Source organism: Capsicum annuum, chromosome 1, assembly GCF_002878395.1.
Source record: "Capsicum annuum cultivar UCD-10X-F1 chromosome 1, UCD10Xv1.1, whole genome shotgun sequence".
In the NCBI taxonomy this organism is placed as follows: Eukaryota; Viridiplantae; Streptophyta; class Magnoliopsida; order Solanales; family Solanaceae; genus Capsicum; species Capsicum annuum.
In genome coordinates, this window is record NC_061111.1 from 227,400,812 (window position 1) to 227,419,702 (window position 18,891).

The 18,891-nt window shown below is 33.4% G+C and overlaps 1 protein-coding gene across 1 annotated transcript in view; it reads right to left on the reverse strand.

Moving 5' to 3' along the window:
- Nucleotides 1–7,436: 7,436 nt before the first annotated feature.
- Nucleotides 7,437–18,891, reverse strand: part of LOC107848568 (putative B3 domain-containing protein REM15) — a 24,296-nt gene continuing 12,841 nt past the window's right edge. The window contains 10 exon segments of the mRNA XM_047412957.1: nt 7,437–7,649; nt 8,246–8,481; nt 8,576–8,720; nt 9,404–9,468; nt 9,820–9,950; nt 11,088–11,162; nt 11,463–11,691; nt 11,853–11,992; nt 12,376–12,673; nt 15,171–15,202. Of these exon segments, the coding sequence (XP_047268913.1) occupies nt 8,287–8,481; nt 8,576–8,720; nt 9,404–9,468; nt 9,820–9,950; nt 11,088–11,162; nt 11,463–11,691; nt 11,853–11,992; nt 12,376–12,673; nt 15,171–15,202 (1,310 nt within the window). The 3' untranslated portion in view covers nt 7,437–7,649; nt 8,246–8,286.

Consider the following 18,891-nt stretch of genomic DNA (forward strand, 5'->3'; position numbering starts at 1 on the left):
GGCACAAGGATGAAAGAGTATCTTTGTTCATAACCCTACATACCTTATTAAGTTAATTTGATGAAGAAACTTGACTTTGAATTCCTATTGATGTTCTTGAAAGCTTCTTCTTGAAGTTCTTGAACCCGGAAAATTGAATTCTTGATTATCTTAAAGTAGGTGTGATGAGGCTTTGGATTTCTTGGAGTTAAATTAAGGTTTCTTGGAGAGAAATTTGATGAATGTTGGCTGTTATTTGCTTAGAATAATGTCTAATCTTCTGTTTTTACGGCTTGGGAAGGGGGAAAATGACCTAAATGCCCTTATGGGGTTTAAAGTCGCAACTAAAATGCCGTTTATGGGCTTGGCGCGACGCGGGCTAATCGCGCTGAGCTTCTAAAATTGCAATCCAAACACGGCTCAAACCTCATCCGAAACTTCCCCGAGACATGCTCCTTACACCCCTGAACATGAATCAACTCAAAAAATATCATGTCGGAGCCTGAAACGTCAACTTAAAAATCCTCGAAGTTAAGAGGTCAAAAGTGAAACTAAGTCCCCAACACTTAGTTTTATTTTTAGGTTCTAAATGTCTTAAGTAAGTACAAAGTGCTGAGTTGAACTAGAAACGTACGGGGTATTACAAAAATATAGTAACATGTCATTTATAATAGCAATATTCTTGTGAAAGCATTAACTTTTGTGTCTCAATTGGAAGGAAAAAGAAATTAAAGATTTGCTTTCTGAATCAAGAACCATTCAAAGCTTGGCCATATCAAAGTAGTGACAGTGGACTTTATTACACCATTTTCTAAAACATCATTGTCTTTGTATTGTTTGTTTTCCACAATGACAAAAGAAATTAGATGTCAGTTTCATTTAGCAATGAGCTAAAAATAGTGAAAAAAATAGGGGAAAGTTGTTGGAGAAATTGAAAGGAAAATTAAGTGAAATTTAATTTTTAAAGGGGGTAATATAAAAAGGATTCACTGAGGGCATAATAGTCATTTAAGTTTTTTTTAACCGTTGGGTGGCACAAATTTTAACTCTGACGCGTGTCATTTTGAATGTATTCACACATTTTGTCAGGTAGGATTGAAGTGTTTTTTTTTTTTTTGTTTAGCTTTTGTATACTTAAAGGACCTACTTATGCACTGGCAAATTTAAAGGTCATAGTTATAATTTGATGCCAAGTTAATGGTCTTGTTTATGCATTATGTCAATTGTTAATTCAAGGTTAAATATGTCATATTAATAGTTATCATTTCATTTAATTTGATGAGATTCATTAATCAGAGATCAAAATAGCACGCATTGCTTAACTAAAGGTTAAAAGTGCTTAGTCGGATATTCCAGGATTTGAAAATAGAATAACGCGATAGCAAGGGCGAAATATACCCTCTACTTTCAACCATTATTGAACATTATCCCCTATTATACTATTTGGCTAATTTAGCGTGATTGTTAATTAGTGCAAGTTTGATATATACTCCTTCCTTGATAGATTTGACACATGGCCAGCTCCCGCGGCTGACTTAACTTAAACCCATTTAATCAAATTAAACCAACCCACCAAAAATATTAAACCTAAACGGCTACTCAAAGTTCTCATTAAATCAATGTCTCGACAATCTAAAACAAGCAATAAATTAATAACACTAGTTTTAGAAAGATTATTACCTTTCTGAGTTTCAATTCCTCAAAAGTATTTATTTTGACATTGATTTGAAGAGACTTTACACATTCGTTTCTATCCTTTTTCTTCGAATAATTAATGAAGAATTTTTTTTTTGTTAACATTCAAGATCTAAGACGAAAACAATGAAATAAAACCATGTCGGCTGAAGTTTATTGAGAGAAGGAGGAAAAAATTTTATTCTCTAAGAAAAATAAATCTATGTCATTATATCTGACCTGTTTATGCAGAATTGAAAAAAACTCCATAACTCATGATCCATTATTTCTAACTTGTTTAGGTTTAGATTGTTTTAATTTGGGTGGCTTTTTTTGATGGACAGTTAGTTAAATTGAGTCAAACAGATTTAAGTTGGGCCAAACATTGAAAGTTGGCCATGTGTCAAGTCATTAAGGTGGGGTATATATCAAACTTGGACTACCGATCATGAATAAATAGTATGGAGGATAAAGTTCAATAATAATCGAAAGCAGAGGAATATATCTGGCCCTTTTTCGTTAAAAAGTTTACAAGCTCAACCAATTTTCTGAAAAAAATGATAATTAATATTATTAAACTAAACTTTATTCCTTCATGGTATAGCAGAGAATAATAATTAGATATGAAAAAGTATCAAAGATAATTTTGTCTTGACCCATGCTTATCCATGTATATTACATATTACTAGTCCCATTATTTGTTAAATATTAGTTATACATCCTCTAACACTGAACAAGGTCAAAACACTATAAAAAAAATAAATTAAATAATACCACAACCATACATTAAATTCTCTAGTATATCCTACCAAGTGACTCCTTAAAAAAAACTAACTCCTAACAAAAATTAACCACATAATTCTTAATTAATGATATCGTAGAAAATTGAAGTAATTTAAAAAACTTCTTATGATGATCAACAACACAATGAAATCAACCCCATAAATTATATGATTAAATAATGAAATTTTCCCTTTAACCCTACATTTCTGTGGGTGAATTATTGGAAGAGAAGATGGAGACTGGAATGGGACTTGGATTTATTTATCGAGAGGAAATAAAAATTAAGCTTTAGGTTTTGGTAAGTCATAACATGTCGTATTTCGTTAAGAAATATTTCAATATAAATTTATAACAAATCAAGCGAGTTTTAGGAACATTCAGCAATTTAAATATGAAACTCATAAAATAATGATTGTTTAGAGGGTTTTAATCCATTTACTAAGATATTTATTTCATGGGTAATGTCACTCGGAATTCTTTGGAGGCGGCTTTAGAGTGTGATATTCACGTTGTAGGTCATACTTCTCTGAGGATATTTAATATGATTTCATGATAGTTTAGACCGTTGTGTGAGCATCAAATAATTTAAGTATGAAAATGGCAAAATAAAGTAATAATTTAGAAGGATGTTAATTTATGAGTTTTTTTTAGGGGAAAAGACGTGGCATGGCCATTTTTTAAAAAAAAAATGGCCCACATTTGAAAATGTGGACATACTGTAGCCAGTCGGCTAAATTAATTCCCCTTTTTAGCCATTTGGCCCAATTGGGCACATGCAGTCTCTATACTTAATTGATACACTTTTATACCACATTGATATACTTTTATACTATATTGATACACTTTTTAAAAAAGAGAACGAAAATTCTATGCAAGCACATGCAGTCCCTATACCCAATTGATACTCTTTTATACCACATTAATACACTTTTATACTACATTGATACACTTGCAGTGTCCATATACTCAATTGATACTCTCTTATACTAGATTGATACATTTTTAGAATGCATGTAGAAACTATATAGAATCGTATAAAATATGTATCTAAATAATAATTGTAATTAAAAATTGTATAGAATATATATAAAAATGCTATAATTATTTATAGAATATGTATATATATAGAAACTGTATCATTATTATACATAAATATATATATCTTTAACAATTGTATTTATAAAGCTATTTGGATACTTCCCTCTCCAATAAATTCTTTAATATGAATTACCAAAACAATTAATAATAGGAGTAGCATGAATATAAAGAAACACAGGATACATCGGCAGTGGGTCCGATATGCTACCCTTCGAAAAAATTTTATGCATAAAAAATACAGAAAGAATTAGAAGCATAAAGAAAATTTAATTAGCACAGAAAGTAACATACTGTCTCAATAGCATAAAACAGTCTACGACACATTCCTTGCTGCCTATATATATTCCTCGTCCCAATGAATGGCATTTCCACAAGTTGAATTCCACGGATCCTATCAGACAACCAGTGAAAACAATATTTACTAATTGGTAAGGCATGAATGAATACAGCAAAAGCCCAGATGACGCATAAGAAAAAGGGAAAGCAAGAAGTATTTAAACAATTAAGTGAAAAACAAACAAACAAACAAAAAAATAGGAAGAACGAGGAATGCAACATTCAGGGGTCATTTTGGTGGAAATGGCTATTATATGATAATATGAATTTAAGGGACATTTTAGTGAAAATACTTTGGCCGACAAGCCATTCTTGTCCTTTCCCCTTCTTTTTATTTGATTTAACATTTCAAAAGCCTTGTTAAGTGTACACCATTTTTTTTAATTTATACCACTAAATAGAGTATCTAGTGGTTTTATTATCAAAATAATAATAATAAAATCCTCAATAGGAAAAAGTACAAGCAAGGGGGGCTGAACCTTACCTTACCAATTCTAATGAGATGATGAACCTCCACTCATTAACATGCATGAAGAAAATAAGACATAGATAGAACTAGGTATTCTATGATCATTAAAGAGTTTGTTATACACTCTATGATGATATTACAAATGAGGATGCTTAAATAATCTAAAAATATAAAAGCCACGAAGAAAGTTGAGTTATCAACCTCAAATTTCCTTGTATGAATGTATGAATTTAAAACGATAGATTGCCCATCTAAAGTAACTTGAAGTATTTTCCTCTTGTCTTCATCAAATATGTCCAACCAAATTTGATATTTCATCATTTCTTCTTGAATTTATTGGATTTATTTTGAAGCTATTAACACTGTTGTATGATTTTGCTTTGCCAGTCGCATCGACAGTTGTCTTGGCAAAAACTCCTCAATTACTCTACCATCCTAACTGTGATGCCTTCCATGTGTCTTCTTTTTGTTTTTGTTGCTTCCACTTCTCCGATGTCTTGGCGAGATATCCCCATCCCTAGCCACTTTATCAAAGCATATGTCTAGAATATTATCTTCGTCATCCTTGTCAAAACTATCCTCGCCCAAATCAATGTCGTTCTCTTCTTCATCAAGAACATATTTGCTCAAATCAACAGTAGTTGGGCTAAATTTTGATGCTACAAGCTTCGATTCATTCTTATTTGCAATCACATTTTTATGTCCAGATGTTAACAATTTGGTAATTCTAGAAACAAAAATAGGAGTTGTCGGGCTCAACTTTCTTTGCATCGGAGGCGAAGTGATCTTCTCATCCTCTTCATCTACTAAATCTGCGCGACTCTGAGCACTTGTCGCACCTTTCTCAACATTTTGATCATTCCTTGAAGATGTTAGTTGCTGCCTCGAATATCCATGTTGCTCTCCAGACGGTTGCAAAGATTGTGAGGGAACATACACAATAGTATCCGTCAGAGCATCAAAAGTGTTACGACAAAGAACATCCTTTTGAACAATTGGTCGATCACTTGAGTTTGTGGTTTGGCTGCTTTCAATTTGTTTCCTTGTGTTGCGTATTAGTGAATCAATTCTAACACCTGGAGATTTTTTCTTTGTCACCATAGTCTAATTTGAATCCTGTATCAATTTTCTTTCAGTGACGTTTTCAGATTGATGTTCTCGTTGCCCAGAATCTTTTAGAATCGGCAAGGCAATTAAAGCTTGATTAATTACACTAGCATCAACCAAGATAGCTTGCTCTTTATATACCCCTTCACCCGGCGAAGCAATAACCGTAGACACCTGATCCCTTTAGCCATCGCCTTCTGATTGGACTTGATCATTTACTGATTTTGATGTCAAATCACGCTCATAACCATCCTCAGTAACACCTCTATTGGCAACATTTATTTGCTGCAAAAATTCCTTCGCTTATTAGGACAAGAAGTGTTATTTTCACCGCTGAATTTTTTAGCTTGTCCGTAACCTACAACTTCAAATTGTTCATTACCAGACCTTGTTCCTTACCTTAATATCTTTTTCAGAATTATTTTCCGACAAACCCAAGTCATTAACCTTGGCTAAAATTAACTCTTTCTCAATCTGCACACCATTTGTATTAGTACCAGTAGCTAAAGCTTAAATGCTATCAGCTTGAGAGACATCCCTAATCACACCATCTAGTTGTTGCTGAGGGTTTTGTCGCACAAAATCATTAGCTTGATGATCAACGACAAGCTGATCCTGATTTCTGACTTGTATGCGTTCATTACCAACTCGCTTTTCATCTAATATCTCCCTCGCATCTCCTTGATATTTTTCAATATAAGTTCCATCTTCCGATGCTTCTTATTGGATTTTTGTTGCATTCTTTACCAAAAGAAATCGACATTCACTTTCATCATGGCCTTGATGCTTACAAAAGGGACAATAACTTGGCAAATTATCATACACAAACTTCTGAAAATGATCCGTAATTTTTCCAGATTTATCATCGACGTATTGAAGCTTCATTCGTTGCGGCAGCTTTGCTAATAAATCCAGTTCTACTTTGACCCTAGCTGTGCTATGTCTCGACTTCTCTTGGATGGCTTTATCAACCGCAATCGGCTTACCTGCTGCCAATGCGACGGGCAGTAAGGATTGTTTTGCAAACAACTCCGGCGGGTAAATTAGGAAACAATATCCAAACAAAAGCTTTTGAAGTTTCTTCTCTGGGATTGAAACCAATTGTGTCCATGGAAAGACTCTGAATTGGTGTTGTGTACCATTGTGTAGTAGGTAGTTGACAGATTTAGCCGCAGATAAAACGTATTCATCATACCTATCAAATCTAAGTAATATATGTCGGCGCGCGAGCCATCCGATAAGGCAACGACATGGACTTCCTAGTTTTGTAGGCAACAGCTTCCTCAATTCTTGCATATCAATCTGTTTGTGTGGAAAATTTTTATTAGAAGCTCTTGGTGTAAGCCTTCCTCCACTGCATATGGCCTTATCTCCTCCATTGTAGGTTCCCCGTGATTATACTCCACAGGTTTGAGTATTGTTTTAGTCAAGATTTGGGTTTGTTGTTTTGGATTCAGAAGCGTTGCATAAGAATCTTGAGGATTAGGATTAGGGTTCGGCTCTCCCACAACCAAAGGTTGGGGAGAGGACGAAGAAGCCATGGAAGGCTTTACTTCGCCATTAAAGTCGCCCTAGTGAGAGAGATAAGAGCAGCGGCAGATTAGGGTTTCTCTAGTTGCTCCCATTCCTAAGTGTACACCATTGGAATTGCTATCCACCCTTTTTCAGGGTAAAAATTTAAATAATTAAACCAAATATTTACATTAAAAATAGGAGTAGGGGAGAATGTAACACACAGGAAGCAAGGTCAACTGATCCCAACATTTTTATTAGTATTTTATATGTAATTGTAGCAATTTCTAATTTTTATGTAGGGTTAACACAGTTTCTAATTTTAATGAACATCTTTAACACAATTCAAACCTCAATGGATAATAAGCTTGTCATTTACCTTTGTGACATACATCTAACCAATCGAGTTGCATTCTTACCAGTAGCCAACAACAGGGTACGCAGACCTTACCACTGCCTCGAGGAGGCAGAGAGGATATTTGCGAACAACTCTATTTCTTCTCCTTTTTTCTGGTTTGATTACAACAGGCAAGAATCCAAAAAGGTACCATAATCTAATTACAATAGTCTATATATACATGAAAGGATATTTTCAAAACAAAAGTACAACACATCATACAGTTGAAAGTAGTGACAAAACATTACATCCACTTGCATCAGTGCTGCCCATCACCAACTGCTTCATATTTACCTACAATTTGTTTAAACAAAACATAGCCTCACTTCTGAATTTATTTTTCGGATTCAATTGTATAAAGCTTTAGATGATTGTTTCACTCTCAAGAGTTGCAGCAGGATGCATGGGATCCCTCCACGGCTTCACCCTTAACCAGAAGTCTTGAGTACAAGACATACTGACCTAAGAAAAAATTCATCGCAAGGAGCGCTTCCCCTTTAATGGGATTACGTGGCGCTAATCTAGATTAGTCAAATCCCAAGGCAGGTACCGGACACCAAATATATAATCGTCCCACTATCAAGAGTTGTGGCAGGATGGATAGTCCCTCCGCCTACGCGGTGCTAATCTAGATTAATCGGGGCCCAATGCAGGTACTGGACACCAAATAGAACCCCCCCCCCCCCCCCCCCCCCCCCCCACTCCAATTTGAGAAAATGACTGCAAGTCTCACAATGTTTCATGGGGATCTAAATAATGAGAAGTCCCAGAATATGCATTTGGTTCCAAAACATCTTCCGCGTTATAATAATCCAAGGGATAAAGAAGAAAAACAACATAATATTAAGATAGGGTGGTCATGAAACAAAGGGAAACAAGGAAATACTCACAGTGGACATATGCTATAGGTATTTTGCCTTTGTTGATGAGTTCAAACTTGTAAGGAAGGATCTCCTACTTGGAGACCATTTGCTTTTAAGAATTTATCCCACCCCCTTCTAATTCCAAAGTGGCAGTCCATTCTCCCTAGCCACATTGACCATGATCTATGTTTTTCATCGATGAGAATTATCTCACAGCCTCCACTCATCAAGCCAGTTGATTTTGCAAAAGCCGTCGGAAGATACTGTTCAAGTTATACCCCAATATAGAGAATCAATGCTGTGTTATCACAAAGGAAAAGGAGACTAGTATGACTGCAATTTATTCAAATCACTTACCAAAGCAGAGTTTGTGATGGAATAAGATTTAATAATTGATATAAAATGAGGGTTGGCATCAGCAGATGTTGAAGCAGGTACTTGTAATTTCAGAGCAGCCACGTCCGGAGTTTTAACCCTACGGCCTGCAACTGCTTTGAGGTGACTGGGGAAAAAAAAAGAAAGAAGTAACATTACAATCAAAAATGAAAACAAATGACCAGGGTTATAAACATAACTAGAAGGGTTTGCTCTTGAAAAACGAGAAATGGACAACTATTCAAACTTTAACTCCCCAGAGAGAACCATTTTATCTGGATTCATTTTTCACGTGGATACATCGATGTGCTTCTTTCACACTCCAAAACTCTTAACCGCAAATCTAACAATCCAAAATCTGCTTGCCTCATTTTCATCTCGCGTTCACTGTTAAAGTAGCTAATCACAAGCAGAATAGAGTAATAATGATCTGGTGAGAATATGGAAGTGCATGCCTTTCATTTCATATAAGTTTCTAACCTTTAACACTGTCAGTCCACTTCAATTGACCATTACAATTTTTAGTTAGAGAATGTATAAAACATCCTGGTATTTGGCATTTATGTCAGTTTAGTATCTTTCAGAAAAGTCACATTATTTGCGTAAAACAGTTAAGAAGCATTAATTAGGTTAAAAGGTCAGGATACTTTATCCTACGGACACCCAGCCGCTCACAAGAAAAACAGATTAACTGCGGTAAGATCAAAGGCATGTATATATTGTTTATATATACCACACAAAGTAGTAATGCATATGACAATGAAAAAGATCATCAAAGAAATAAGAGGCTGGTTAGATGAAAAAACTTACCCTGAAACCTCCTCACTGGAGTTCATCAGTAACAACAAGGAATTTCCATATAGGTGTCTCTCCATCTGTAACAACCAAAAACATAATATGATGTCCCTCCTTTAAGCAATTTTCAGCAATGAATTTACGACATCCTTCTCCCATATAGACTTGAGTGTTACAAGATCTTATCCTTAAATTCCACGAAGTTTGCGTTTCATCATTTACAATGAGACAACACTTCTTGTTGATGAGACCGTTCGCACATGCGAATTGTTTAGGAACGCACTGACATGGTGTATAACCATTTACATACATCGTTAAGCAGTTCATATTCTTCATATTTTCAGATAAAATAAGAAAAATGGTGCACATGCTTCCTTTTGCCAGAAGATTGTTGAAGAGTTCGAGTGAAATTAATGAGTTTTAAGACATACCAAGAAACCATATGTAAGGGAATATGGTTTAATAGTGCATACAAAATTAGAATGACCATCAGACTTGTGAGCAGCAGCTTTTGCATGGGAAGCAGCTTTGATCGACGACTTGATGCTGGCGTTCAGTTTTCCTGTTACATCATCAGCAAAAGTTTCTTGAAGGATATAAAAGGTGCAGTGTGGACAGTTAAAACTTTATGCACTCGGTCCCAATTTACTAGGAAACGAGCTGTACTTTTGTAGTCTGAGAAATTACATACACAACCCACCTTTTGCTCTTCAAGAAATTAAACATCACGGCCAACATTAGGAGATATTATGGCCTTAACCCCAATACCCGTCATTCCAAAAAATAAATAAATTAAAAAAAAAACAAAGAAATGGATAGAAAAGGTCAAGGATTTGCTCTTGAAATTCAGACCTTCAGTAGAAACTCTTTTAGAATGCAAAATAGTCTTTTTTCCTTGAGGCTGGATAGATAAATTTTTCAAATCATTTTTCAAAATGAAACAACAAATGTCACAACTGAAACTCAAGATGATTTAAAATCAAAAGAACAGTATTGAAGTAAATGTCGATAGATATGAAAAAGAACGATGGAAGGCTAATTCAACTCTCGATGGTAGTGATGAGCAACAAATGAAATGAGGGTGACAGTGAGGCATGCCCATAGGAGCTTCAACGTAGGCTAAAGCCTTGTGTGATGACATGATGTTGGCTTTGGTTTTCCTGTTACATTAGTTAATTACACAAAAAGTCATGTAAGAAAATATAGGGAGAGCACACTTGCGACAACGAACAAAAGAGCACATCAATAGATCAAAATGATAGAATCTGTCTTGAAGGGCCTTCCGTCTTCCTACTATATGCAGATCTTTTGCATTTTAATATTACTTTTTGAGCGATAAACTTGATTAATTAGCTATTTTCAGATCCTCTTGCACTATGTGATCATGATTTTGCTAAATTTCAAATGATGATCATATACATTGTTCCTTTATCAATACATCCTTCATGAAGAGAAAAAGACATGCAAGTTCTCTAAATTAGTTACTGTGAATCAGCTTATTAGCATATCTTAGCACAATACTTTTCATCATGTAACACCTGTAGTGTATCTGATATACGGGAAACTTCAAAGTTCAAACAAGTCCTATTAGCTGTGCTCGACTATCACACATTCAGTAGAAGTTAACATTAACCCTGTTATTAGAAATGAAAAGAAAAATGTATTTGATGCAACAAGGGATTTCTCTTGAAATCCAGACCTTGAGTGGAAACTATTTCAGTATCCAAATAAATCTTCTTTCCTTCAGGCCGGAGTGATGCATCTCCTCTTAGATCTAGTTTAAAATTGACACAAACAATCAAGAACGTTAGAATCAAAAGAAAGGATGAAATCATTTTCAGTTGACTGAGGATTGAACAGTATTGGATTTTTATGACACAGTTGTCCAAGATAAAACAGTTACAAAGAAACTATGACATAACAGCAGTTACAAAGAGAAGATTTAGTAATTAGACACGATCCTTATAAAAAAACAGAATGTCATTTCAATGTAATCATGATTTGTAAGAAAGAAGCAGATAAATAGCGGAAAAGTGGATGAAAATAAGATAAGGGCATAAGATGTGAAACTTGCCGTAGATTTTCAACACAGGTTTCTCCCCATTTGAAAATATCTCAAACAATATGCGATCTCCTTCCTTTAAAAGATTAACAGCACAAAATTTACGCCATTCACCACCAATGAAAGTATGGCGTCCACGGTAAAACAGCCTAAACGGCCATGACCTTTCCTCATCTCTTATCATTATTCCACATTTCCTTCCGCTGAGCTCACTTTCTCGTGCAAATAGTTTTGGAACATGCTGAAACAGTTTATAACCAGCTTCACATAAATAACTCTTATTGTGCTTCACACTTTCAAATTACTCAAGAAAAAGAATTTCTCATAACAAAATGAGTTCATTTTTTATTCTTTTTTTCCTAAAGTGTAACAATTTAGAGTAGAATTTAGTTTTGCACTTACGATCATAGACATTGACATCCAATAGGGTTTGACCGTGGAAATGAAATGAGGGCGACCCAAAAGCATGTCCTTAGCCGCTTCTAAATCGGAGAAAGCCTTGCACTGTGACGTGATTTTGGGCTTTGGTTTCCCTGTAGCATCTGTTAGTTACATAAAAGGTCATCTCAAAAATTTGAGAAAAGTACCTCATGAACAAAAGAATATAGCAATAGCTCAACATAATATAACTTGTCCCACGGGCTAACTTTCCTCGTTTCAAAAATTTGAAAAAAGTACCTCATGAACAAAGAACATATCAATAGTTCAACGTAATATAACTTGTCCCACGGGCGGCGAACTTCCTACTATATGCACATCTTTAAATAGTGAACTACTTTTAAGTTTACAAAGTTGATTAATCTAACAGACCTTCACTGTAAACTCTTTTAGCATGCAAAATTGTCTTCTTTTCTTCGGGGCAGAGACATAAAGAATAGAAGTTAAGAAATGGAATACATGAAAAATGTGCCTTGAATAACTTCACCTTTGAATTCAAATTTGTTCGAAGTTTCTTCAGGAGTACGGTTATTTTCTTCAGCTCCATCTTCTCTCTCACATTCACTTGAATCAAAGATTGAAACTTCAAATTCCATGTCTCCTTCATGCCTGAAAATCACCAAATCTCCCAACTGCAAACTAAGCTCCCCAGCAAACTTTTCCCAACCATCTTCTAATCGTCGTCCATTCAGCTTCACCAGCCACTTTTTACCAGTCCTTTTCAATATTGCACGTTCAATATGACTGTGTCCCTTCAGATACTTCAAGAAACCTTTAGGAATTTTCTGCAGTACAGCATATATGTATAATTAGAAGGCATAATACATAAATAGACCCTTAAACTTGGTCTCAGCCGGCAAGTAAGCACTCAACTTTGAGAGTGCACATTTAGACACCTCAACGTGATCTCAACTGACAACTAAACACTCTATCTACTCCTTAATACGGGACACAGGACACTGATGTGGTATATAAATTTTGGAGGTGACTAGACAATCACTTTGTAAGCTGGAGTATTCAACTGACACAGTTGGAGACTGCGGAGACAATTTACGGTGTCTAGATGTGCGTACTCAAAGTTGGAGTATTTACTTGCCAACTGAGGCCAAGTCTGAGTATTTGTTTTATGTATTATGAATAATTAGAATAGCCTTGTAGGGTGTCAAAATATAGAGTAAACCCATGAAGAAGCCAAGGAGTGTCAATATAAACAAGAATTTTTTGCTCGGGTACTCAGTGTAATTAACTTTCTGACGACTTTGAATACATGTGGCTACGCCATTGGCCTTGTCCAAAAACGACCGACACATAACAATCAGAGAGACAGATACAACACAACATATAAGTATGCATGTGAAAAGATACTAAAATTAAATATCAACAAAATTGAACTCTGAACTCATAATTTCAAGAATTCAATAGGCTCATTGCAGTGGCAGATGGGACATGCATTTAGTTGAACTCACCATTTTCGACATGGAGTACAAAAATTTCCTGTGAATGTAAATAAACAATCCCTTCATTTTAAATAACTTGACTCTATACCAAAATAGTTGTTTCAATTTATGAAATCAAGAGAATTTTATCATATTTTTTCCTTTCTACCCTTAGTATTAAATAACTAGTAGGAATCAAATTTAGAGTTTCAAAACATAATTAACAAGGTTAGTTTAGTAAAATTTCCAGGCATGCAAATTAAAATTGTCCATTTATCATTTTAACCCGCCTAAATTAAGCCCAACCTTATCATTTGACACCTATGATAACAACTCACTTCGTCAAAAAATTACAATGTACACACCTCTATATCAAACATGCAGCAGACAAATTTAAAAGAAATATGAAAATGTTGATGGGTCAATTAAATTCAGCCCAACCCGCCCATTTGACACACAAGAACTCACTTGGTCATAAAATTACACTATATATACGTCTATATCAAACATGCAACAAACAAATTAAAGGGAAAGAAAATGAAAGTATAACTTACAAGTTTTTCTTTGAAACCAGGAAGAATTGGTTTGAAAAAGTGAGGTTTCTTTGGAGGGATTTTCATGGGGGATGAGGGAATATAGTTACTGTACAGTAATGGTGTTCTCTAAAATCAAAGAACTGAAGGGAAAATCTAATATAAATTTGTACAGTAACTTAGGTAGTTACAAATGGAATGAAAAACAGGGGGCTCTTCTCCTTATATACTAGTTATTACGTCAGCTCAATCGACAGTCAAACAAGTAAATTTATAACCAATATTTTTACATATATTTTTTTTTACCATATTAACATAAGAAGAATGACCACTTATATTTTTCTTATAATTTCACATGTCTAAATTTTATATTTGAAGTATTAAATTAATGTAATTTAATTTAATTTTAAAATTAATCAAGTTTACTCTCATGAAGATGAAGAGAAACGTGAAAACAAAAAATTAAAATCGTCAATATGGGTCAGGCCTGTTGGGCCAGTTTGGCCTAGTCTGTAATTTGATACGATTGAGCTACGATTTTTACAGCCTGTTAAGAACAAGTCTTTTTAGCCCGACCCGTATAAACCCGTTGGCTCGTGGGGCTTGAGCAATATGGGTTAGGTTAGCCCGTGGGCCAAACAAAAGATAATTAAAAATAGAATAGAATATTGAGAATTAAAAAAAGAGTCCAAACTCAAAGTCTATTTAGATCATCATAGATATTTAAATATTAAATCTGCTTATAAAATATATAAATAATTAAAATACTAAATTTTTTAAGGAATCAAATATGTTTGATGAAGATAATGTGGCGATGTTGAACACGCTATAACTCATAAGTGCCATGAGAATTTTTTTTTTTTGAAGAGTTCATTTTCACTTTTAATGGACTAAATATTGATGTTTCTTTGTGTTTTATTGTTATCAATTAGAACAAAATAGGTTAATATTATTATTTAGCTAGTTGTATTGTTACTCATTAACAGTTTCGTTTGTTTGCAACATCCCTATTTGGTTTGAATTTGGTGTCAAAAGTTATTTAATTTCACAAATTATTTGGATTTTTTTGTAAATTTGGGACTTGATTAACTATTAGTAACTTCATGTAATACTATATTGTACATATTTATGTAATTAACAATTTAAAATTTAAATTAAGATTATAAAAATAATATATTTTTTACAAAAGTGGGTTGGCCCGTGGGACCCGCAGCCCACAGTGTGATAGGTTGGACTTGCTATTTTCTGCCCCGTCATATTGATAGGCCAGCCCGGCCTGATCCGTCAAACTCCAAAGCCCGTATAGACTAGGCCAGATGGGCTGGATCGACCCGTATTGATAGCTCTACAAAAAATGAAAGGAGGGAGTAAGTACCAACTCCTACGAGGTATAACAAATGTTATTTAAGAATCAAGGTTGTCTGGGTGGCAAATTCAATTAAAGTTGGGCAGATTAAAATGAACTAAATGAGCTAAAATAATTAAAAAACGGGTTATATTCGATTATTAAATTTTTATAAGATTTTAATTTTTGTAATTTATTTTTTAATCAATAATAACAATAATATACAAGTATAATTTCATATAATGAGATCTGAAAAGGATAGGCTGTACGCAGATCATTTACCGTTGGAGGTAGAGAGGTTGTTTCTGATTATTATATTTTCATATTGTTTTAAATATCTAATAATTTTATTATAATATGTCAAATTAAAAATTATCTTTATAAAATTGAGAGAGCGTCAGATGACCCATACATTATGATATTATATATATTAAATAATAAAGAAAAGACAAGAATAATAAGAAAGAGAACAGAGAGTAATTCTTATTTCTCTTTAAAGGATGAACTACAATGAAGAGACTCTTCTATAGGAGAGAATTGACACGATCATTTTCTCCGAACGAATAGAAATTCACTCCGAATCAAGTTATGTTAAGCATTCACTCCAAATTTAGTTAGGTTTATAACACTCCCTTTGAATGTCTATTTGATAAGTAATTTGCCTTGTTAAAACTTTACTAGAAAAAATTCATTGAAAAAATAATTAGTGAATAAAAAAGAGTACACATCTCTAATAATACACATTTTGGCCGCCTTATTAAAAACCTTACAAGGAAAATTCATTGGGACAAAACCTTGTGAGAAAAAAGTACAGCGCGTATTAACTCCCCCTAATGAAAACATCTATCCAAAAGTTTGAATCTTCGAATTTCAATCTTGTGCATCATCATCTCAAAAGCTGTAGTTGGTAGAGACTTTGTGAATAAACAACTATATAATCACTCGAATGGATTTGTTGCACGTTTATATCATCATTCTTTTGAATTATGTGTGTATAAAAGCTTTGGTGAAATGTGTTTCGTTTTATCTCCTTTTGTGTATCCTCCTTTTAATTGTGTTATGCATGGTGCATTGTCTTCATGTACAATCATGGATACGTTGTCACATTTTAGGTCAAAATTTTATCGAATGAGATATATCATGGACCTCAACCATACACATTTACAGCTTGCTTCATGAATAGCTATTATCTTAGTATACTTTGATGAAGTGATCATGATAAACTGTTGTGTGGACCTCTAAGATATAGTAATACCCACACATATGAACACATAGTCTGTTTGAAACCAGACTTATTGCGTCCAAATACACACACAAGTGTACGCAGTCGTACAAGTAATATAGGATTGAGAGTTCAGATATCATACTCTCAAAAACTGGTTAATTAACAATTTACTAAATTAGACTAATGCCAATTATTTACCCAAGAGGTAGATTTCAAGATATGTTTTTAAATTAACTAAACTAAAAATAAAAAGAATGAACAATTATCAAAATGGAGCAAATTTTATGCAATCAATGAATGAATGATATAGAGTTACGAATTCGCTAACAATCATGTCGAGTATCAATTTCATCAACTTATTTAATTTTTAAATTATTGATTTACAGAATTGATTATATGATCATAGTCTTTCGAGAATCTAATCGTCTATCTAAATTAACCTCACGACTACATCATTGAGCGGAGATGTGATAACTCAATCCAGATGCATTTACATATATCTTTCAGTTTTGTAACCAACTAAGGTGATATAGGTATATTCCTCTCCTAGCCACTAATCAATCTTTATTTTACTAAAGTAAAGATCTAACTCTCCATATTCTTTATTCTATCTCATCGATTTTCCTTCTGTGTCCACAATAAGAATATAAATTTATTTTTATGGTAGCTAAGCATTAAAATAGTAAGCACAAAAATATGAGAACAAAGTATGACGATAATCAAATAAATCAAATCAAATAATTACCAAACAAACACATTGGCAACTATCATAATTGTAGAAAGAGAAGTTTTACTTCACGCAGATATGGAACAATTACAATAAATCATTCAAAGAAATCAAGTAAAAATAAAAAATAGAGGAGAAGAAAAGATGAAGTCAATTTTCTCTGACCTCCACTGCGACTTCTAGCTATAGATTACATGACAATAGTTTGACCAGTTATATAACACCATTACGGTGTTCAATGATAATTATGAGTAGCAAAGGATAAAATGACTAGTATGTTGATCGAAGAAAGTGATATGAAATGCAAATAGAAATAATAGTTTACGTCATAATTTCTAGTTTCTATAAAGTGAAAATGTATAGGTATGTAGACTGTTACACACTTTAAACAACCAACTAAAAATAAAAAAGATCATATCCAAGATGCAATATTTATAGATATCCCACAGAAAAATATTTTATTTGACATTAAAAAAGATCATCAAAGAAATAAAAGGTTGGTTAGAGAAGAAAACTTACCATACAACTTTCTCAATGGAGTTTCTGCATCAGTAACAACATGATATTTTCATATAGGTGTCTCATCATCAGTAATAATCTCAAATATAATACGATCTCCCTCCTTTAAGCAATTATCAGCAATGAATTTATGCCATTCATCTCAAATAAAAGCTTGGAGTTTCACTAAAATGTACCTTTAAATTTCACGACCTTTGCTTTTCATCTCTTATAAGCAAATCATAATTCTTGGTTATTATAAGACCATTTGCAAATGCCAAATGATTAGAAATGTGCTGACATGGTGTATAATCATTTACACATATAATTAAACAGCTTATGTTCTTTATAGTTTCACTTAACAATGATAAAAAAATAACAAAAACGCTGCACATGCTTACTTTAGCCTAAAGAGTGAAGAATTTACGTGAAATTCATATGTTTTGAATCTTACCAAGTAACCATATTTAAGAAAATGGGCTAATAGTGCATGCAAAGCAAGATTGACCAAAACGCTTGAGAATAGAAGCTTCAGAATGGGAAGAAGCCTCATCTGACAACTCGATGTCGAGGCTCAATTTTTCTGTCACATCATCAATAAATTAAATTTCTTATAGGGCTTAAATAGTACATTAATAATGATGATTAGTATAGCCAACCAACCCTTTGAAATTAAGACGTAGTTGGTTGTATCTTCAAGAAATTAAATATGACAAATTACACTCAAAACAAATAGCTGCATTGAAATATCCATCATATATCTTGGCTAATTAAAACTTGAACCTATTACTTCTAATCAATATTGTACCAAGAATTGTTCAAATTCCATTGCTTCATATCTATTTACTTTATAGTAACTGAATTTATCATGATATTCAACTTATCTCTGTTATGATCGTAAGCCTTTCTATATCAAAACAGGTAATAAAGAACTTCACCTTTGCATTCAAAATCCTTGGAAGTCTCTTTACCAGATGAGCTTCTTTGCCGTCTTTAGGGTGTGTATCAGTTGATTTGATACGATATTATGTATTATCAATCCGGTTATCAATTTTTAATTTGTCAACACGGTAAACCGATAACCAAGTCAATAAGATATTTGTTATTGGTTTTCAGTTTATCGATTTTGGTCCTTAACGATTCGATTTATTGGTTTTACCGATAAGAAAATGATCTTTTTTTTTTTTTTACCTTCTCTTCTTGTTTTCATATTTTCATATATTTATATAAAATTTTAGA